At 36.0% G+C, this 24,064-nt stretch overlaps 1 protein-coding gene across 6 annotated transcripts in view; it reads right to left on the minus strand.

Annotated features, from left to right (window-relative positions):
• NOX4 (NADPH oxidase 4) overlaps positions 1-24,064 on the minus strand; it is a 188,063-nt gene that overhangs the window by 65,719 nt on the left and 98,280 nt on the right. For all 6 annotated transcript variants that reach the window (XM_077867383.1, XM_077867381.1, XM_077867379.1 and 3 more), the window contains one exon: positions 16,205-16,265. In XM_077867383.1, coding sequence (XP_077723509.1) covers positions 16,205-16,265 — 61 coding nt within the window. The remainder of the gene's footprint in view (positions 1-16,204; positions 16,266-24,064) is intronic.

Raw genomic sequence — 24,064 nt, forward strand, 5'->3', positions numbered from 1 at the left:
CAATTTGAATGCCTTTAATGTCTTTTTGTTGTCTGATTGCTGAGGCTAGGACTTCCAGTACTATGTTGAATAGCAGTTAAAAATAGACCTGCCCTATGACCCAGCAATTGCACTGTTGGGGATTTACCCCAAAGATACAAATGCAATGAAACGCTGGGACACCTGCACCCCGATGTTTCTAGCAGCAATGGCCACGATAGCCAAACTGTGGAAGGAGCCTCGGTGTCCAACGAAAGATGAATGGATAAAGAAGATGTGGTTTATGTATACAATGGAATATTACTCAGCTATTAGAAATGACAAATACCCACCATTTGCTTCAACGTGGATGGAACTGGAGGGTATTATGCTGAGTGAAGTAAGTCAGTCGGAGAAGGACAAACATTATATGTTCTCATTCATTTCGGGAATATAAATAATAGTGAAAGGGAAAATAAGGGAAGGGAGAAGAAATGTGTGGGAAATATCAGAAAGGGAGACAGAACATAAAGACTGCTAACTCTGGGAAACGAACTAGGGGTGGTGGAAGGGGAGGAGGGCGGGGGGTGGGAGTGAATGGGTGACGGGCACTGGGTGTTATTCTGTATGTTAGTAAATTGAACACCAATAAAAAAAAAAAAAAAAAAAAGAAAAAGAAAAAGAGAGATCCAAGGTCAACTGGGTCTGCCAAACACCAATATGCTCCTGTACTTGGTGGCCATCCAAAAGGCTATGGACTATGTCGTATCTATTTATACGGCAGTCCCAGTGCTGGAATCATTGCTGCTTGTGATTAAAAACTGATAATATATTTAAAAATCGTAAAAAAAAATAAAATAAAATAAAAATAAAAAACATCAAAAAAAAAAAAAAAAAAAAGAATTACAAAATGAGGAAAAATAAATAAATAAATAAAAAAGGCAGCAGGGTCACCTGCTGGACACCCTGTACCCTTACCATCATAAGGTTGGAAGGTAGGCAAGGCAGTATTCTACAATGGAAATTTGCTTAATGGATCCTTTTATTTCCAGAGGAAGCACAGTGATAAAAGTCTGTTTCTTTAATACTCATTACTCTGGGTCCTACTTGTTAAACCTATTATTAAAAAAATCAAAAACAGCTTTTGAAAGAATTGCGAACAGACTTTTTGGCCTCTAAATACATCAATGAATCAATGTCTATCACTGGCTTTCTTATAAAACATAAATTCTCTTCCATTGACACAGAGGCTAAACTACAACAAAAACTGACAGGGGGAAAATAAAAGAAAAGAGGTTAAAGAAAAGTGAAAGCAAATAAGAGAGGCATTTTTGGATAAACACATTATTGCTACTAAGCTTTCCACAATCCACCTTTTAAGGAAAATGTTATATTTTCATTTGTCACAGCAAATGCACTTTTTTTTTTTTTTTTTAACAATGTTGGCATTCAACAAAAGAAACACCTCAAAGTGATCAAGGCTCAGCTTGATACTAATTCAGTTCCTGCTTTCTGCACAAATTCTGAATACCTGCTGGGTGCATATTCTATAAGGAACAGGCAATTTTATCCAAGATCCAAAGAAACTGGGCATTTTCTTTTATGTTTTTATGAAGTTCTAACTGAAAACCTGGGGTAGCGAAATTAATGGCATGCAATATACAGTCCTTTCAAGCTTATAAAAAACCAACCACATAGTGAGAGTCTTCGCTTTTCTTAAATAAAGGAACCCCTGGTCAAAGAACAAGCCTATAAAATGGATTAGGGAAGAGCAACAAGCAAATGTATGAATCCTTTGTCAGGTTGTTTCAGTGGACAGATTTGGGTATTCCTAGATCCCTCTGTTTTTGTTTTTGTTTGCATTATACATTCCCAATGTCAGTATTTTGGATCCTCACTAGCAATAAATATTATTAACCAAAAAAATATTTGTTAAATGATAGGCAAAATGTAGTATTATAGCTATTCTAATTAACATTTATTTGAATACAATTACAATTTTCTCTGTTCATGTAATTTATCCATTTACTTTTTCAGCTTCTTATTGAATTAAAAGGGCTCTTTATATATTGACAGTATAGGTGAGTAATTGCTAGAACTATATTTTGGTTCAACTCTATATTCTTTTTTGATGAGATTTTTATATTTTTACATGGTTGTATCTACTTAGTTTTCTCTATGTATTCTTCTAGAAGAGATGGTTTTTTATAACCAGAGATTACTATTAATTTCTCTTTTCTTCTGATTCCTTTACAGATTAACTTCTTTATGTTAAAATATTTAACCTATTTGGAATTAGTTTTTAGACATCTAAAATAAAAATTTAATTTTTTTACACAGTTAAGTGACAATTGTTTTAACTAAATATAAACTAATACTTCATATTGATTTATGGAACTTTCTTTATCATATGATGTTTTTTTCATGCAGTAAAGGGTTTATTTCTAGGATATCTATTTTTGCTAATAGATTTCTTATCATTTTTATTCTAGTACCATACTGTTTAAACTATTTCAACATTATAGGAGGACGCATAGTAAATTAGCACATGTTTTAGCATACAATGAGCCTGAGTTCAAATATCAAATTACTCACTTAATAGCTTCATGATCCTAAGTACATCTTTCAGCCTTATAAATTCTTTGTTTGTAAAGTTTATTTCACTTTATAACATGTCTTAATAGGGCCAGTCTTGTCACTCAAGATTTTCTAGATTTTTTGTTATTTACTTTTAATTATTTTCTTCTGTTTTTCAACAGAAATTATCAATTCCTTTGCTCAGCAAAGGGTGTAGGGACTGGCTGTCTCTGTTGCAGCACTGTCAAGGGCTGTTTGCCAGCCATCACCTGAATGCACCCACTGACGCATCCCTCTGTCCTGGTGCTACCACGGCATTGCCAGCCCTCTGGGGACCTGCAGAAGACACCTGCCAGGAACCAGTATGCCTCGTTGCATAGGATCCTCTTGCCACCTTCTTGGAGTTACTCCCTGCCCAATGTCATACAGAGAAAAGCAGGACTTCAAGTGGGGAATAAGGCTGGGCCTGATGAAACACTGTGGCCACTATGGAGCCACAGTTCCAAATGCAGACAGGTGCCCTAGCCAGGAAAAGACGTGGCAGGAGGGATGTATTTCCTCCAGAGTTTGAGACCCTGAAAAACAACAGGTGCATCTGCTGTGCTGTTCTTGAGTTTTAGTTGAGGATTAGTTGGTTTTCAGTCTCCATTTTGGAAATGTTACCAAAGTTCCCTTGGGCTTTAGGGAGAGACCTTGCTAAGTGAATGTGAGTGGGAAAACTTGTTTTAAAAGGCAGATTCCAGGGTTCCACACCCTGAGGATTCTGATGTATTGGGGCCCAAACTGGGACATAGGAGCCTGTCTTCTCAGGCCCACTCCACACCTGACGCAATTCAGGCAGTCCTGGAGATTGCTTTGAAGGGCTGTGCCATTCCTTCTCTACCAGCCTCCCCCAACCCCCAAACTGCAGCTGTTGTATTGTTTTATATTTTCTTTTTTTTTTAAAGATTTCTTTATTTTATTTATTTATTTATTTATTTATTTATTTATTTATTTATATATATATATATTTATGATAGACGGAGAGTGAGAGAGAGAGAGAGAGAGAGGCAGAGATACCGGAGGAGGGAGAAGCAGGCTCCATGCCAGGAGCTTGACGTGGGACTCGATCCCGGAACTCCAGGATTGTGCCCTGGGCCAAAGGAAGGCGCTAAACCGCTGAGCTACCCAGGGATCCCCTGTTTTATATTTTCTATATTTCCTTGGTTCTTGAAAAAGAATGACAGAAATAAAGTTATTTGCTTTAGGATTTAAAAAAAGATCAATTTCATTGATAATTATTTTGAATTTTGATTTTAATTAAAATTATATTAAGCCTATAATTTATCTTGGGGAGAATTAACAGTTTGAAATATTCAGACTTTATGTCTAGAAACATAGCATGTCCCTCTACACTGTTCCATACTTTAAAAAATCCTTCAATCTCTTGATATTGCTTGATTTTCAATTCTCATTGAAGTTAAATCAGCTGTTTCTCCTTCTGTGAATTCTTTTTAACATGGTAAAAATAATAAATACCAAATGAATGTTTTTGACAGGCTCAGGGAGTTTTTTGTTAGATATTTGTCTGTAACGGCTAACTCCTTTAGCGAAATAAATAAGCAAACAAGTATAACATGTAATCAATACAATTGAAAACCTCTTTTGAAAGATAATTTGGAAAATGCTGCCTTTTGTTCCTACTCTGTAGAAAAGTAACAATAATATTTATTCATGTAAACTCCTAACTTGACCTAAAGAAAGTAAGAAAGAAAGGAAGGAAGGAAGCAAGAGAAAAAGAAAGAAAAAGAAAAAAATGAAGTCCCATTGATATTGGTTTGGGTCTTGGCCCTGGTTGTTTTTTCTGTTACGTTTGCTGCCAGCCTTGAAAGTCTGTACTGTTGAGTACGCTTCCTTAACTAGAGAGGACACAATATTCAAATTGCCACTGAACAGTCCGCCATTCCAGCATCAACAAAAGATTTTCAGTTATTGTGAAAGTAGGAACTCAGAGGACTGTGTCATAAATGAGAAGGAGTTGGAGTAAGAAAGGATGACAAGTCACTTGACTATTCCTTGAAGGACAGTCTAACTTCAAACACGTTTTATTTGTTCCAATTAGGAGCATAGTTTTCTTTCTTTTTCTTTCTTTTTTTTTTTTTTTAAAGATTTTATTTATTTATTCATGAGAGACACACACACACAGAGGGGGGTGGGGCGGGACAGAGACACAGGCAGAGGGAGAAGCAGGCTCCATGCAGGGAGCCTAATGTGGGCCTTGATCCCAGGACTCCGGGATCAAGGAGCATAGTTTTCTACTAGGTATTGTCAATGAAAACATGGGGATATGCAAAAATTTTTTATATAGATCTTCTCTTCTTTCCTTTCCTCCTTAATTATGTTGATAGTGGCACCCTAAGACATTTTCAATACAGCGCCAACAGAAGATAAAATCACCTCCTATTTTTTGCTCTTCATCACATTACAGTAGACAATTTTAACTCTACTTATTCAACTATCTATTGTATTACTCAGTTTGGTACATTTTTTTGGGTTCTCTGGCATTTCATGTCCATCATTTGTCACCTCCAAGTTGTCTAAAAATCTCATTTCATGCAAGAGTTTAGTTTTACCTTCTATTTACATCTGTTTGTTACATCCCACCCTCCTCCTTTGTTAAAGTTGAAAATCCTAAGAGTGGCAGCATTTTCACTGGAAACTATGCCCAAAACTCCCTGACTCGGTTGCCTTAGAATCCACAGAAGATAAGCAACTTCCTTTGGTATTAATGTACTTAAAGTCTTAGGTGTGTTCATTTGGGTGACATTTACGAACACTATCCGCATCATTGTAATCCATCAAGTTATAATTTTGCTTTAAAATTACACTATATTTAAAGAACAGGAACTATATCCATTTAGCTTCCTTTATAAAGTATTCAGCAAGTGCATCAAACAAATGAATACTTAAAAATGTTCCTCATGATCATGATAATGGCACACAACCATTGACTTTTTGGCTTCTTAGAAATAACTTAGTTCCTTAACACTAGACTAACTTGGCAAAATGACATACACGTTCTTGGCTACCCAGTACATTACAGTCACGTTTTTGACATTCTTAAGAAATTTTAATGGCAAGAAAATTCCTCACTATTCTTATTTTCTTTATATGGTAAAATCAAGCAGAAAACAATAGATAATCAAGAGTCCAAATTTCTCTTAGGGACAAAACAATTCATAATAAAAACAACAATCCATGTAAACAAACCGCTTTGCTATAATAACTCTTTGTCCAGGTCCAGAAATTATAGAATTTTGTTTATTTTCAAGAATTAAAAGTCACCATTTTATTGGCTAGAAAAAAATTGTTCATTTTCCCTACCTTTGGTTTTATAAAATGACTAAACTAGAATAAAACTTAATGAGTAGTGAATTCCAATCTTCTACTGAGCAGTCTCTACATCTTCTGTGGCATTATAAGTGAGCTGTCATCTACTAAACAATGACAGCACAGATTTCATGTTCATAAACTGAGAAACCAAGAGGAAAACAATCCATCCTCTCTCCTGAGAGCAGATGGGCATTTAAATTATAATATAAATTACTCACTTCCCTAAAAGAAAAATTGCCTTAATTTCTGAGGTTATGAAAATGAAATTTAACCCCAGATCATATTTATTGAATGATTTATTATATTATGATAGCAAATGAGTTACGTTAAATCCCATCAAATTAACAAATTAATTGTCCTCCATGATTTCCACATAGACTCACATGAGACCAGAATTACAGCGTTCCATTATACAAGTAATACATAACATTAATACATAATATGTTAGTCCTCATCCTGATCCAGACCCACCTCGATGGATACACAAGTACTTGCATATGGATTTGCTACTCATCTCCCACTGCTAACCACAGGCCAGACTGTACTATAAATTCAGTCACTCTCAGAGTTCTGGAAAAATTTAAAAACAGGAAGAATTTAGAAATATATCCATTTGCTCTGGACTTTGGTATACTGTCAATTTACTGGTCTCTAATATACTTAACATTCATACCATCCCCAAGCTTCTCCCCTCCATTTTCCCCTGAGATAATGTTTATAACATTAGCAGTAACCCCATAGTTATTGTTTGGCCCTATTATGTTGAATCATAGGTCATTCTCTCCACACAACTTTTCACCTCTTCAACTTCTTTGATACTACAACATTAAATTGGTGTCTTTGCTTCCAATCTGGTCTTTCTCCTTGCCAATCTATGTAATATCAGCAAGGTGACTCATATAAAGTGCAAATTTTACTTCAGTTACTTTTTAAAGTCCTTCAATTTTTCACCAACATCTTTAGACAAAAAGGCCAAACTTCTTAGCAATTCCAGGCTCCTCCATGTCATGGCCTCTGGATACCACTCCAGCTTGGCCTCCCAACACCATGACATTTTACTCACATTCCATGATAGTTCACACCTCTGAGCAATTATTCATGCTATTTCTTTCTCTGGAATAATCTCCCACACTGGACAAGTCCTGCACTGTTTGCCCCAGAAAGCCTCGTAATTCTCTGTCCCAGAAGCATATACATCCTCCATTTTGGAGAGCACAGCATTACATTTTGTTTCTATATTTGAGTCCTGCCCCCACTAGCGTGTGAGTGTTTGTGAAGCAGAGGATATGCCTCTCTGCCTTCTTGCATAGGCATCCATCCCCTTCTCCCTCCCTTCCTTCCTTCTCTTAACAAATAATTACATTTACTTGGAACAACCATTTTACTAGGCCTTTGAATACAATGGTGAGCAAAAAGACTACTACCATAATTATGCTTAGTCTATGGGAGGAAACTTGTTACACCAATGATAACATTTAGAATATGTAGTTACCAAAAGAGGTAAGTGACCTCAAAAATAGAAATACAGCCGCATATACCTAATATGCGATATTAAACATATTTTAATTTGGAACAACACCTAAAACTGAGGTGTCTAGAAGGCTTTTCAGAAGGAATGATTCCTGAGCTATGATTTAAAGATCCCAGGTGCATGTGTGGGTAAGGATGAATGGGGTGGTGGAGAGTACTATAAACATATGGATCACGAAGAAAGCAAGAAAACATAACTGAACCAAAAGGCCAGTGTTGCTATAGTGTAGAGAAGAAACAGTTGAATCAAGATGACAGGTAGGTCAAGACCAGAGCAGGAAGGCCCTCCTAGGCCATCATGAGGATTTTCTATCTTTATCCTAGAAGCAATGGAAAGCTATTAAAGGGATTGAAGCAAGATAAGTGATTTAATTTGATTCAGGCTTTGAAGCTTCTCTGGCTACAGTGCAGAGAATGGATTGGAAGTGACAGCTATAAAAAAAAAAAAAAGGAAGTGACAGCTATAGTGAATTCAATCAGGAATGGACCAACACTGGTAGAATACAACACCACCAGCACCTCTACCTGTTCAATAACTAATCTAAAGAACTGGTTATGCCTGGAAAAAACAATTATTCTGAGTTGTCTCCCTTAAATTTTGGATTACATACTTTAGTAGGCCTCTTGGCACATCTCAGAAGGGCTACCATCCTTCACTCATCAATTTACTATGTCAAGTGATGCATTATACCTTCCACCTTCTCAAAATTCAGCATACCTTCCTCCATCCTCAGTCTCAGTAATAACCTTTCTATTTTTTCACCATGGAAACAGAAGGAACCAGAAAAGAAATCCCATTCCTCCCACTCCAAACCCACCAATCCATTTGTAGCCATGCTCTGTAACCATCTTCTCTGTCTCCCCACCTGTTATGAAGCATGACTGCCCAGCTGCCTTATCTGTGGTCAACTCCTCCACTTGCACACCGAATCCAGTTCTTCTGGAATTCATTAAGAGGCACTTGTGGACTGTGCTCCTGTGATTATAACCTCTATCACTCCAGCAATGTCAACTTTTTCCTCTCTACTTCATTCTCATTACTCATATTGTTCCCAGAAGTATGAAAACATATTATAATAGCTCGCATTAAATATGTGTATATGTTTCATATTTCTATACATGTATTTATTATATGTACGCTTAGCTTGTATCTGCCTTGTCCCGATATCCTCCTTCCTTCAGCTACTGATTTATTGCTTTATTTCATTTTATATCAAAACTCCTTAGAATTTTCCCAGTAGTGTTTTGGCAAATATTTAACGGCTAGGTCTTTAAAAATATTTTTAAATCCTTTTTTTATGATGCCTGTCAATTTCTTGGAATAAATGCACTGTGATTTTTTAAAGCTATTGAACTTGACCTCACTGAACATAGAGTTGGAAGAGAAGCACCCAATGATCCAATGAACTCACAGGAGCTGGCCCCAACATATCATTGGATTTGTCCATATGGACCATCTCTACTTCTCCTACTATCTCTTGGACCTACTTCTGGCAGGCTTCTATTCCCAATACTACATTAAAAACACAGCTCCCAAAGTCATTAATTCAGTCTTCAATTTACTCCACTTTTTGACAGTATTTGTTTCAGTTGATCAGTGCCTCTTTTTTTTTTTTTTTTTTTTTTTTTAAACAATGTCTTGTTCTGTCCAGAAATCAAACTCTCTGGTTCCCTTCTTACCTTAGTGGCCACTCCACCTATGTCACCTTTGCTGCACTCTACATGTTGAAAGTCTCAGGGCTCTATTATATTTCTTCTCTAACTATATATATCCTTAAAGTAGCTACTCTTGATTGGACAGTGCCACTTTGGAGGGGCAGTTTTGAGAACTTGGGGGGCAATTTGGTTCCCACAATGATGATCAGCAGTTACCAAACTTTAGAAGGTAGGTAGGGGTCAGAGACATTAGTTATCCTGTAACATTGTGGAGGATGCTATGCAACAAGGAATTATCTTACTTCCTACCTGTTTTTCAAATGACTTCCTGGACATTCATGTAAACGAAAAACTCACTTATAAAAATGCATTTATAAAAAATGCAAAGTTTTTGCATGATGTAAATACATGCTAAAAAAATCCCAAGATTGCAATCACCCTGTAAACTGAAGTAATATTGTAAACTATTATGTCTAGAACTTCACCAAGAGAAGCTCACTATTTTGGAAAATTACATCATAAAGAAAATAGTGCTTCTAATGTTTCAATTGTTTTGAGATCTGATATTTGGAACCTTCTTATTCGTGAACAATCTGTATGTGAATTAAGTCACCTATTTCATGATGACTTCTAGTATAGTTATGCTTGAAAATTTAAATATGAAATATAAATCATTTACTATAAATTATTTTAGTAGCTCCTTCATGCTAAAGTTAGGACACTGTTTTATATAATCATTTCTGTACATAATATCTGCAAATTGCATTTTAAGAATGTAAAGTGGGCATACAAAATGTTATAAAATGAATATAAATTGCTATAGAAGGTATATTAATGTAATAACATAGAGAGAAAACATATACAATATAAATACATAATATATACAATGTAAAATATATATAAATATATTTTTTAATGTATATAAATCTTACATAGATGCAATTACTATGTTAGCTTTTATCTAACTTCATATCTTTAGATCCATGAATATAGTAATAATTCCCAAGTTTGGATCTCTATCCTGACCTCCAAACTAACATATGCAATGGACTATTCAACCTTACTTTTTGAAAGTCTCAGAGGCATCTCAAATTTAAACTGTATAAAACTGAATTTAAATGTCCACTCTTGTGTGCCCTGATATGCTGCAAAGATCTTTAACTCAATACACAGAAGCATTGCCCGTCCACTTACTTATTTACACTAAATGCCTAGATGATCTCTAATTCTTAACTCTCCTTTTTTATTATTTTTTAATTTTTTAAAGAGTTTATTTATTGGGATGGGGGACATAGAGAGGAAGACAGAATCTTAAACAGATTCCACCTTAAGCGTGGAGTCCAACATGGGGCTTGATCTCACGACCCTAAAGATCATGACTTGAGCTGAAATCAAGAGTTGGTCCCTTAACCAACTGAGCCACATCCAATCCACCAACAACAACTGTCAGATACACCTTCAGGATCCACTTTTCACAACCCAGTCATTGTAACCCTATGTGTAACTAGTACTTTCTCTTGTCTAGACAACAGCAAAGGCTTCTCTCTAAACTCATCTCCTAATTCCCCATTCTGGCCCAGCCCCATCATATTCTCTATACAGCAGCCAGAGTTACCATTTTAAAATGTAGTCAGACCCTAATCAAAACCCTCCAATGATTTTCTACAACACTTAAAATAAAACTGAAGTCTCTAAGTGCCTACCATATCTGGTCCATGGGTGTTCTCAGATTTCATTTCCTACAACCTTCCCATTTAATTCCAGCAACACTGCACTTCTAGCTGGTCTTTGAACACAAACATTTGACTGCTTCAGGGTTTTTACACTTCGTCTTACCTCCCCTACTATTACTGCTCCAGATTCAGAGCTCTGTTCAAAGAGGCTTCACTGACGTCCTGTAATAGTCCGAATCCAATTAAAACCAGGAATGACTCTACGTCATTTAAGTGGAAGGAATTTAATACAGGGAACTAGTGAGTTAAGTGAGGGAAGAACTGAAGCTAAAAGATTGTGAACAAATGTAGAGAATAGAAAGAAGATACTACTGTCCATGGGGACTGATGGGGAACCAGGCTACCAGAACCCATAAAGCAGACCCACATGGCAAGAGATAAAACCACTACTGAAGCATCTTTAAAATGATGATATATTCCCCACCTCAGCAAAAAGTTTGACCTGTTTTCTGCCCTGTTCTAAATTTCCACCTTTTCCCTTTCTCCTTAAACTCATTTAAGATAAATAAATAACCTTGGCCTGACAACCACTAGGTAATATGTGTTAAAACAAAATGGATATCATTCAGATGCAGATTTCTAAACCATGACTATTTTTCTCAATCATATAAAAATGCAAGTCCTCCTATAGCCTATAATGTCTGATCCCCTACTCACCTCCCTGTTTTATTTCCTACTACTCTCTCCCTCACTGTATCTATTCCAGCCCCACTGGTTTCCTTGCCATTCCTTGAATATCCAAACTTATTCTCACCTCAAGGACTTTGCACTTACTCTTTCCTCAGTCTAAATACACTTCTTCCTGTAATCTACTGACATCCCCTCATCTCCTTGTATGAAACTAAACACCCTATCTATTTTTTAAATGATTTCATTTATTTATTCATGAGAGACACAGAGATATAGAGAGGCAGAGACAAAGGCAGAGGGAGAAGCAGGCTTCATGCAGGGAGCCCAATGTGAGACTCGATCCCAGGACCCCGGGATCACACCCTCAGCCAAAGGCAGATGCTTTAACTGCTGAGCCACTCAGGTGTCCCCTAAACACCCTATCTAAAACAGTACTACCACCTTTCATCATTAGTACTCCCTTAACTTTATTTTTCTTCAGACCATCTAGCACTATCTAATATATTATACCTTGGTTTGTTTTAGTTTGTTTGTTTATTGGAGATCTCTACTGACTAGAATATAGTCTCTAGGAGAGCAGAGAGCTTGGCTGTTTTGGCCAATGGATATCCCCAGACACATGCACTGCCCAGTATACAGTAGGTGTTTAGTAAATAATTATTAGCCAAAATAACAAATAGTTTAAATGTTATCTTCCACAAATGACTAACCATTATAATTTGCTAATCAAATCAACAACAAAAAGTATTTCTAGTCACTCTTTTGTAGATGTAGCAATTGATAATTTATATTCATTATGCGTTTAAACTAAAGCTCACACTGCATGAACATGCATTATATAAAACCCAGATATTTTATATATCCAAGTATGATTTGTGTTGTTCAAAAAAAGTCAGTTTGCTCAAACTTATTTTGGATCTGGATTTTGGGCATGTCCTCCAAAATAAGGTTGGTATTCAATAGGAATACTTTAATTTTTTGCTTTTTTTACAGCCACCAAAAGCCATTCACAGATACATATGGTAAAGTCACAATTGTTCCAAAACATGTTCTCATTATAAAATAATAACATTATTATAATTCGTGTCATCATAATCTGCTTTATAAAGAGTTCCTCAAATTAAAAAAAAACACTAAGTGCATTACACATATTTTGTTTTAATCTTTTCCTAAACAATCAGCTAGATGAAGCATAAAATGTACCTGGCTAATTCAGTGACAGAGAAATAAACAGAGAAAGAATTATCACCTCTTTTTTGGTCTAGTCTTTAACTAAAGTTCTATCTAAGGCTATTTGTACTATAAGTATCAATGTGTTAGGTAATTAAAGCAAATTCATGATGTTATATTGGCCCTGTTTTCTCACTTTTGACCCTCAAAGTGAACCATATCTTCTGATTGTAGCAAGATTTTCAATAGATAATAAATTAATGGAAATTGATACCACAGATTCAAAGAAAAGCTATTATGTGATTCATAAAATAAGTCCTCTGTAGCATACTTATCCAGTTGTCAATCCATTAATTATCAAATGGAAAAATTATAAAATCTTTAGATTAATTTCAATGTGGATATTATGCATATAATGTTTTTGTAGTAAAACTTAACCTCTCTAGAGTAAGCTGCTATTTAGAGCACTAAAAAAACCAGCAGACATTATTCAATAGTAATGACACCTAATACAGAAAGTAACAAAACATTTTGGATAGTTAGAATGATAATGAAGCCAATAGGCAATCTGTGACCATGTATTTAAAACTGAAAAGTAAGACTGATTCTAGAAAAGCAACAAAATATTAATTCAATGATAAATCCACTTGAGTAAGTCACTCTACTCACTCTATCATGATCATTTTATGGGAAAACCTAAACTGTGTTTGAGGTTTGAAGAGTCTTCCAAACTTAATGAGTCTTTTTCACATACTTAAGGGATGCAACAAGAGTCTTGATTAAAATAAAAAGCTAGACAATAAATCTAAAACTTTAAGGCCTCCTTGTTCTGTGCTATGTAGCTGCTTAAACTGCTTCTTGGTCACTTTGCTGCTGGGGATCATTGCTTAATCTTGGAAAGATCATCCATGGGGTAATCTTAACCTGTTCTTTAGACCTGCCCGGGGCAGAACATATTTCTGGGAAGAAAATCTAACTATAAAATATCTGTCAGTTTAGAAAAGCAGACCTCTGATATTCAACTTTTAAGTACCCCTTTGTTATTTCCTACCTCTACTGCTCTTAATACTACGTTTTAATTAATTTTCACAGAAGAAAAAAAACAAAACAAAACAAAACAGGGCAGCCCCCGTGGCACAGTGGTTTAGCGCTGCCTTCAGCCCAGGGTGTGATCCTGCAGACCCGGGATCCAGTCCCACGTCAGGCTCCCTGCAGGAGCCTGCTTCTCCCTCTGCCTGTGTCTCTGCCTCTTTGTGTGTGTGTGTGTCTGTCATGAATAAATAAATAAAAAATCTTAAAAAAAAAGAAAAAAAAACACCAACAACTAATGATCCTTGATCTTAGGAGTAATGTTCCCAGTTTTCCTTCCATAATTATAATTCCATTGTTTTAAGACAGCTAAACCTTTTTTTGAAGTAAAGTGCCAGATAGTGGCAGAGCTATTTAGGAGTTTTATGCATGAATGTTTGACATTTTTTTTCCAAGTCAACAAATATTTAAAGTCAACAACCAAGAAGGTCTATTAATTGAAAAGCATCTGACTGGAACTGAACTCTGAATAGAATGATCTTATTTCTCCCTCAATGGCACAGTACATTAAAAAGGAGGATAAAATTAAAACTAAAGTGTTCCTAACAGAAAAGATTGAAATAAATGATGAAACCATTTCTTTAATGAGCAACTGACAATAGAAAATAACTTTATGAAGAAATTTGTGAACAATAGCTAGTAATAATCCATCATGAAGTTTCTCCTTACCATGATGAATTAAATTATATCTTCATTGTGCTTGTTTCCCTTCAGATATAGAATTTTATCAATTACCATTCATTACTGAAGTTAGTTCTTAGTTTATTGGGATTCTTACCAAAGAAGAACTTTCCTCATTTGTCAAATAGTGCAAAACAGCTATGATTATATCAACAAGCTCTGGGTGTATCCTGAGAATCACTATTTTCATACTATACCAGTGTTTTTTAAACAAGGGGCTACCATTATCTCTCTTGAATGCAATCAAATAAACTATTTCTATTGAGGCCTGATTTTTCACATTTCCAAATAGGTCATTACTGCTCAAAGATCTTTCAATTAATTTCATTGTTTGCCCATTAAATACCATGTAGCATATTTTCTCCATTTTTATCAAGTCTCCAATGGCAAACTGGCTGCCCTTTATATAGATACAGAATTTATACACACTATTATTTTTAACTGTATGATATAAATTCTTTCAACTATCCTTCTTCCTAAAATATCTCTTTATTACATAATATCTTGTCCTAATTTGTACAGAAATTAGTCCCCTTTCCAGTGCTAGCTTCTCAGACCTGTGCTTGCAAATCCATTCCTTTTAGTCCTCTTTCCATTCCCACACCTCCACTGACTCTTCTCCTCTGCCTTCCAGTACCAGTAAGTCCTTTCCTTCACTGTAATCCATCCAACTAACAAATTATTAATACTATTGTTGTTATGGTGTTCCAAATCTTTCAAAAGTTCTCTAGCATCTCTAAGTTATTCTAATATTTTGTCAAGGCATTCAAGATCTTCACTGAGTTGATGTTAAATGGCTTTTTCCCTAGGACTCCCCAGAATAAAATCTTTGCTTCTGCTAGGCTGACTCACTCACTTTTCTCATATATGGTTTATGCATTACCATCCCTGGTTTTTGACAACGCTGTGAATTTTACCAAAATGACCTCCTTCCTTCTTCATTTGCCTGATTTTCAAGGTTCAGCTCAAATTCTGTCTTCTCTATAAAGCTCCTCCTAGAACCCCAGACTACACTAAATCTATCTTTTTCTGATTCCCTGCTCCAATTTAGCACTCAATTAGGAAATATTTTTATTTATACTTGCATTAATGTTTATACTTGCATCCTTCCTTTTGAGCATCCAAGCTAAGCAACTAGCCAATAAGTTAACATTTACTGAGCACTCACTTGTCAATCACTCTTTGGACCAGAGGAACAGAAGAATGAATAATGTTTCTTTTATTCGCTCAGAACTCTTAATACAAAGCACCTTTCAGGGAATACACAAGTTTTTACTAAATAAGTGAGTAACAAATCACTAATAGATTTGCTATTAAAAGTGACCACTCTTCCAAACATGCTGTGCAGTTGCTATACACACATAGGTAATATCACAAAACAATCATGCAAGACTGTAAGTTTTAAATCTCAATATAAATCCTAATCCCAGGTGTTTATTAGTTTTAGAGTAAAACCAATCACTGATTTTAAAATCATATATTTAAAAAAAAAAAAAAAACACATTTCATTCTTCTCACTATTGCCCATGCATCTGACAAGTAGGCAGAAACCGATGATTTATAAGCACAGCAATCAAAACATTATAAACAATTGTGGGTATCCAAAGTATCTGAATTCCAAAAATGTATCTGACAAGAAGAAAATATGACTATCAAAACTGTATAAGAAAAGAGAAAACAAAACAACAGCTTGAGAACATATATACATTTCTATATGTGCTAGTAGTCCTACCACTTAAACACATGTGAACTATTGTATAACTGATTATTTTCAAAGCGTATAACTTAAAACTCTATGCTCTACATACCTGTCCAATCTCCTACTATTTTAAGGTGGACCCCAAATGTTGCTTTGGTTTCAGTAGGACACTAAAAAGCAAACAAACAAAAAAACTAGAATCATTTCTGAGTATTCTGAGTAATAATTATGTATTACCAAACTATGATTCAATTACAATTTTCATTCTCATAGCAAGTCCCCAGAATCAATAGAAAATAGGAAGTAATGAACTAAAAATCAATATAGATCCTCATTAGTGGAGGAAAAAAGCAACACTGATCAGTCAATAAGACAATATACATTGCTCTAAAAACCCATAAGTATATATATATAAAAATACACATAATCTAAAATTGTTAGCATATCACAAATATTGTCTAAATACCTTTTGAATTAAGATATTTAAGAGGACAGAGCTTTTAACCACAAAGGAAGAGATGGAGACTAATGATTTTAATGTCTTTTTCTCTCCAGATATTATTATACACTTCACATTTTAACAAATTCCAGGAATAAAGAAACAAAACATTTCCCAATGTGACTGGAATTTTCCATGTCCAACAAGGAACTCCTACTGAAAGAGTTCTATTTCATTCCCTCCTTTAATTCTCAGAAGAAATAAACTGGAGTGAACTGGCAAGGGCACCTGGGAAGGGGAATGAGGTGTAGTAATAGAAGAAAAGTATACATGGCCCCATGTTTAGGAAATGTAGAAAACACCCACATCACTGAAATGAGAGGATAATTTTTGGTTCACAATAAGAAAATGCAGAATCACCTTTTATTTTTCAGAATCCCAATCTCTTATCCATAATCCTCAGGTTCAAATGTTGTGAAAAGTAAGCTTCAGAACTCATTTGGTGGCACTATCTGACTTGAATTTATGGGAGGGTAATAGTGGGAGACTAAAAGCTCTGTACAAAAATTCATACAGAAGTGTTTTCCTACAGAAGTATCTATTTGCTTAAGAATCTTACCCCATAACCTGCTAGAGAACTTATATAATATATAAAACATACATACCTTTTAAAATCTACAAAATTCTAAATTCTGAAAACACATCTAACTTAGGGGTTATGGATAAGAACTTTATACACACTATTATTTTTAACTGTATGATAAAAGCTCTTTCAATTGTCCTAATTTCTTATCACACAATATCTTATCCTTTCCTGATTTTTAGAGAAATGAGTCCCCTTTTTCCAATGCTAACTTCTCAAAACTTGGGTTGCCATGCTTTCACTGAGTACCATGTGCCAAAGGCAGTGCTAAGTGCTTTATTTCCAAAATCTTACAATAACCTCTGGAGAGCTGTCTTTTATAGTTAAAGAAACTGAATAACTGGGACTTAAAAATATGAACTTTTCCCAAGATCACACAACTAGTAAGAAGAGAAGACAGAGTTCAGTCCAGGTGTGTCTGACTACATAGTTCTTAACTATGGCAAGTCACGGTCTCCTCTAAGGCAAACATGGAAAATGGGTAAGGGTCACATGAAAAATCAACTGGAGTAGGAGGAAGAAGTTATTTGTTGAAGATTACTAGAAGAGATGTACAACAATAAGAATGAAGGGGAAATATAAGCTGAAGTCAAAGCACAGACATGGTCCTGGGGGCCCTGTGATAGAGAATGGGTTGCATAAAGCAAATCTAAAATCCTCAAGCTCCCTGTGTCAACCAACTAATGTAGGTCACACTGGGATGCTATAAGAGGAAATAAAGGGAGGTGAAGACACTGTGGAGAAATGTAAAGAATTCACAGTCAAACAAGAAAGGTAGCTTGGAAATCAGTGAAAGCCCTAAAATAAAAATGTAGGTATTCACAAGAAATCACAAACATACTAATAGTTCATGATCTAATATACGTTCAGGATTGGGAACTGATGTGATATGGAATTATTGCTAGTATGATAAAAATATTAAGATAAAATATTATGAAATTATATTATTTAAATATTATTTGTACTATTAAAATGGTATTTCATTATAATTGTGACTCTAATATTGATTTCATTTGCATTCTGGTTTCTAATAACTCCAAGATCAATAGGTTTTCGAATGAGAACATATTAATAATTATTCCATTAGTAAGATGGTGTGATCTGTAAAAGCCACCCATCATTTTTTACTTCATACTACTTAATGCTGGCCAGAGCCTCTATGCAGTAAAAGTTGTAGCTAGCAGAAAGCAAGAACCCCAACAGAGTTCCAGGCTACCAATCTGTTTGCCTATGTGTCACACTTGATGTTTCCCTCATTGTAAACTAACTCTTAGATCATAAAAAGAAGATCTAAGCCAAGAAGGCATCAGAATAGAGAGAAAAAAAGTTAGTCTTGATACGTCTGAGTGCATATCTGGCTTGATATAATCTCATATTCTAAAGGAAAACATATATCTTCCCAAATATTCATCTCTCTAGTCCATTCTTTCAACTAATGGAAAACATGTGTCTTCCCAAATATTCATCTCTCTAGTCCATTCTTTCAACGCAAACATTGTAAAAGATACTTGCATGTGATAACATCCCCACAGGTCCTGAAGAAGCTTACAAACCTCCCTCTTGTGATGCTGGCCATATATATCAGTACAGTTTTTAAGTTGATCTGATTTTGAACAGATAAAACATAGTATTGTTTCTCTCAAACTCTGGGATTAATACCTTTATAAGTTACTGATACTTTCTTAAACTCGCTAGGAATAAGAACACAGAATTTAATATAGTCTTTGCCCAGTCATATTGCCTCAAATTTGAAGGAGGCCTGTACATACAGAATGGTTTCAGCATGTGTGGTTTGAAACAATGACTGGAGATCTTAGAATCATATTCTAGTAGCATTGCACAAAAATGTTGCTTAAACAGCAGTGTAGTGATTCTTTAATGCTTCCTCACTATCTTTCAATTTCTTTATTTTTTAAAAAAGTTTTTATTCAGATTCCAGTTAGTTATCATAGTGTTATATTCTTTTTTTTTTTTTATTATTATTTTTTTTTTTTTTTTTTTTTTATTGGTGTTCAATTTACTAACATACAGAATAACACCCAGTGCCCGTCACCCATTCACTCCCACCCCCCGCCCTCCTCCCCTTCTACCACCCCTAGTTCATTTCCCAGAGTTAGCAGTCTTTACGTTCTGTCTCCCTTTCTGATATTTCCCACACATTTCTTCTCCCTTCCCTTATTTTCCCTTTCACTATTATTTATATTCCCCAAATGAATGAGAACATATAATGTTTGTCCTTCTCCGACTGACTTACTTCACTCAGCATAATACCCTCCAGTTCCATCCACGTTGAAGCAAATGGTGGGTATTTGTCATTTCTAATAGCTGAGTAATATTCCATTGTATACATAAGCCACATCTTCTTTATCCATTCATCTTTCGTTGGACACCGAGGCTCCTTCCACAGTTTGGCTATAGTGGCCATTGCTGCTAGAAACATCGGGGTGCAGGTGTCCCGGCGTTTCATTGCATTTGTATCTTTGGGGTAAATCCCCAACAGTGCAATTGCTGGGTCGTAGGGCAGGTATATTTTTAACTGTTTGAGGAACCTCCACACAGTTTTCCAGAGTGGCTGCACCAGTTCACATTCCCACCAACAGTGTAAGAGGGTTCCCTTTTCTCCGCATCCTCTCCAACATTTGTTGTTTCCTGCCTTGTTAATTTTCCCCATTCTCACTGGTGTGAGGTGGTATCTCATTGTAGTTTTGATTTGTATTTCCCTGATGGCAAGTGATGCAGAGCATTTTCTCATATGCATGTTGGCCATGTCTATGTCTTCCTCTGTGAGATTTCTGTTCATGTCTTTTGCCCATTTCATGATTGGATTGTTTGTTTCTTTGCTGTTGAGTTTAATAAGTTCTTTATAGATCTTGGAAACTAGCCCTTTATCTGATATGTCATTTGCAAATATCTTCTCCCATTCTGTAGGTTGTCTTTGAGTTTTGTTGACTGTATCCTTTGCTGTGCAAAAGCTTCTTATCTTGATGAAGTCCCAATAGTTCATTTTTGCTTTTGTTTCTTTTGCCTTTGTGGATGTATCTTGCAAGAAGTTACTATGGCCGAGTTCAAAAAGGGTGTTGCCTGTGTTCTTCTCTAGGATTTTGATGGAATCTTGTCTCACATTTAGATCTTTCATCCATTTTGAGTTTATCTTTGTGTATGGTGAAAGAGAGTGGTCTAGTTTCATTCTTCTGCATGTGGATGTCCAATTTTCCCAGCACCATTTATTGAAGAGACTGTCTTTCTTCCAATGGATAGTCTTTCCTCCTTTATCGAATATTAGTTGCCCATAAAGTTCAGGGTCCACTTCTGGATTCTCTATTCTGTTCCACTGATCTATGTGTCTGTTTTTGTGCCAGTACCACACTGTCTTGATGACCACAGCTTTGTAGTACAACCTGAAATCTGGCATTGTGATGCCCCCAGATATGGTTTTCTTTTTTAAAATTCCCCTGGCTATTCGGGGTCTTTTCTGATTCCACACAAATCTTAAAATAATTTGTTCTAACTCTCTGAAGAAAGTCCATGGTATTTTGATAGGGATTGCATTAAACGTGTATATTGCCCTGGGTAACATTGACATTTTCACAATATTAATTCTGCCAATCCATGAGCATGGAATATTTTTCCATCTCTTTGTGTCTTCCTCAATTTCTTTCAGAAGTGTTCTATAGTTTTGAGGGTATAGATCCTTTACATCTTTGGTGAGGTTTATTCCTAGGTATCTTATGCTTTTGGGCGCAATTGTAAATGGGATTGACTCCTTAATTTCTCTTTCTTCAGTCTCATTGTTAGTGTATAGAAATGCCACTGACTTCTGGGCATTGATTTTGTATCCTGCCACGCTACTGAATTGCTGTATGAGTTCTAGCAATCTTGGGGTGGAGACTTTTGGGTTTTCTATGTAGAGTATCATGTCATCGGCGAAGAGGGAGAGTTTGACTTCTTCTTTGCCAATTTGAATGCCTTTAATGTCTTTTTGTTGTCTGATTGCTGAGGCTAGGACTTCCAGTACTATGTTGAATAGCAGTGGTGAGAGTGGACATCCCTGTCTTGTTCCTGATCTTAGGGGAAAGGCTCCCAGTGCTTCCCCATTGAGAATGATATTTGCTGTAGGCTTTTCATAGATGGCTTTTAAGATGTCGAGGAATGTTCCCTCTATCCCTACACTCTGAAGAGTTTTGATCAGGAATGGATGCTGTATTTTGTCAAATGCTTTCTCTGCATCCAATGAGAGGATCATATGGTTCTTGGTTTTTCTCTTGCTGATATGATGAATCACATTGATTGTTTTACGGGTGTTGAACCAGCCTTGTGTCCCAGGGATAAATCCTACTTGGTCATGGTGAATAATTTTCTTAATGTATTGTTGGATCCTATTGGCCAGTATCTTGTTGAGAATTTTTGCATCCATGTTCATCAGGGATATTGGTCTGTAATTCTCCTTTTTGGCGGGGTCTTTGTCTGGCTTTGGAATTAAGGTGATGCTGGCTTCATAGAACGAATTTGGAAGTACTCCATCTCTTTCTATCTTTCCAAACAGCTTTAGGAGAATAGGTATGATTTCTTCTTTAAACGTTTGATAAAATTCTCCTGGGAAGCCATCTGGCCCTGGACTCTTGTGTCTTGGGAGGTTTTTGATGACTGCTTCAATTTCCTCCCTGGTTATTGGCCTGTTCAGGTTTTCTATTTCTTCCTGTTCCAGTTTTGGTAGTTTGTGGCTTTCCAGGAATGCGTCCATTTCTTCTAGATTGCCTAATTTATTGGCGTATAGCTGTTCATAATATGTTTTTAAAATCGTTTGTATTTCCTTGGTGTTGGTAGTGATCTCTCCTTTCTCATTCATGATTTTATTAATTTGAGTCTTCTCTCTCTTCTTTTTAATAAGGCTGGCTAATGGTTTATCTATCTTATTAATTCTTTCAAAGAACCAACTCCTGGTTCTGTTGATCTGTTCCACAGTTCTTCTGGTCTCGATTTCGTTGAGTTCTGCTCGAATCTTTATTAACTCCCTTCTTCTCTTGGGTGTAGGATCTATTTGCTGTTTTTTCTCTAGCTCCTTTATGTGTAAGGTTAGCTTTTGTATTTGAGTTCTTTCCAGTTTTTGAATGGATGCTTGTATTGCCATGTATTTCCCCCTTAGGACTGCTTTTGCTGCATCCCAAAGATTTTGAACGGTTGTATCTTCATTCTCATTAGTTTCCATGAATCTTTTTAATTCTTCCTTAATTTCCTGGTTGACCCTTTTATCTTTTAGCAGGATGGTCCTTAACCTCCATGTGTTTGAGGTCCTTCCAAACTTCTTGTTGTGATTTAGTTCTAATTTCAAGGCATTATGGTCCGAGAATATGCAGGGGACAATCCCAATCTTTTGGTATCGGTTCAGACCCGATTTGTGACCCAATATGTGGTCTATTCTGGAGAAAGTTCCATGTGCGCTTGAGAAGAATGTGTATTCAGTTGAGTTTGGATGTAAAGTTCTGTAGATATCTGTGAAATCCATCTGGTCCAGTGTATCATTTAAAGCTCTCGTTTCTTTGGAGATGTTTTGCTTAGAAGACCTATCGAGTATAGAAAGAGCTAGATTGAAGTCACCAAGTATAAGTGTATTATTATCTAAGTATTTCTTCACTTTGGTTAATAATTGATTTATATATTTGGCAGCTCCCACATTCGGAGCATATATATTGAGGATTGTTAAGTCTTCTTGTTGAATAGATCCTTTAAGTATGATATAGTGTCCCTCTTCATCTCTCACTACAGTCTTTGGGGTAAATTTTAGTTTATCTGATATAAGGATGGCTACCCCTGCTTTCTTTTGAGGACCATTCGAATGGTAAATGGTTCTCCAACCTTTTATTTTCAGGCTGTAGGTGTCCTTCTGTCTAAAATGAGTCTCTTGTAGACAGCAAATAGATGGGTCCTGCTTTTTTATCCAGTCTGAAACCCTGCGCCTTTTGATGGGGTCATTAAGCCCGTTCACATTCAGAGTTACTATTGAGAGATATGAGTTTAGTGTCATCATGATATCTATTCAGTCTTTGTTTTTGTGGACTGTTCCACTGAACTTCTTCTTAAAGGGGAATTTTAAGAGGCCCCCTTAAAATTTCTTGCAGAGCTGGTTTGGAGGTCACATATTCTTTTAGTTGCTGCCTGTCTTGGAAGCTCTTTATCTCTCCTTCCATTTTGAATGAGAGCCTTGCTGGATAAAGTATTCTTGGTTGCATGTTCTTCTCATTTAGGACCCTGAATATATCCTGCCAGCCCTTTCTGGCCTGCCAGGTCTCTGTGGAAAGGTCTGCTGTTACCCTAATACTCCTCCCCATAAAAGTCAGGGATTTCTTGTCTCTTGCTGCTTTAAGGATCTTCTCTTTATCTTTGGAATTTGCAAGCTTCACAATTAAATGTCGAGGTGTTGAACGGTTTTTATTGATTTTAGGGGGGGATCTCTCTATTTCCTGGATCTGAATGCCTGTTTCCCTTCCCAGATTAGGAAAGTTTTCAGCTAGAATTTGTTCAAATACATATTCTGGCCCTCTGTCCCTTTCGGCGCCCTCGGGAACCCCAATTAAACGTAGGTTTTTCTTCCTCAGGCTGTCGTTTATTTCCCTTAATCTATCTTCATGGTCTTTTAATTGTTTGTCTCTTTTTTCCTCAGTTTCCCTCTTTGCTATCAACTTGTCTTCTAGGTCACTCACTCGTTCTTCCACCTCGTTAACCCTCGTCGTTAGGACTTCTAGTTTGGATTGCATCTCATTCAATTGATTTTTAATTTCTGCCTGATTAGCTCTAAATTCTGCAGTCATGAAGTCTCTTGAGTCCTTTATACTTTTTTCTAGAGCCACCAGTAGCTGTATAATAGTGCTTCTGAATTGGCTTTCTGACAT

This window comes from Canis aureus, chromosome 23 (genome assembly GCF_053574225.1).
Source record: "Canis aureus isolate CA01 chromosome 23, VMU_Caureus_v.1.0, whole genome shotgun sequence".
NCBI classification, from domain to species: Eukaryota; Metazoa; Chordata; class Mammalia; order Carnivora; family Canidae; genus Canis; species Canis aureus.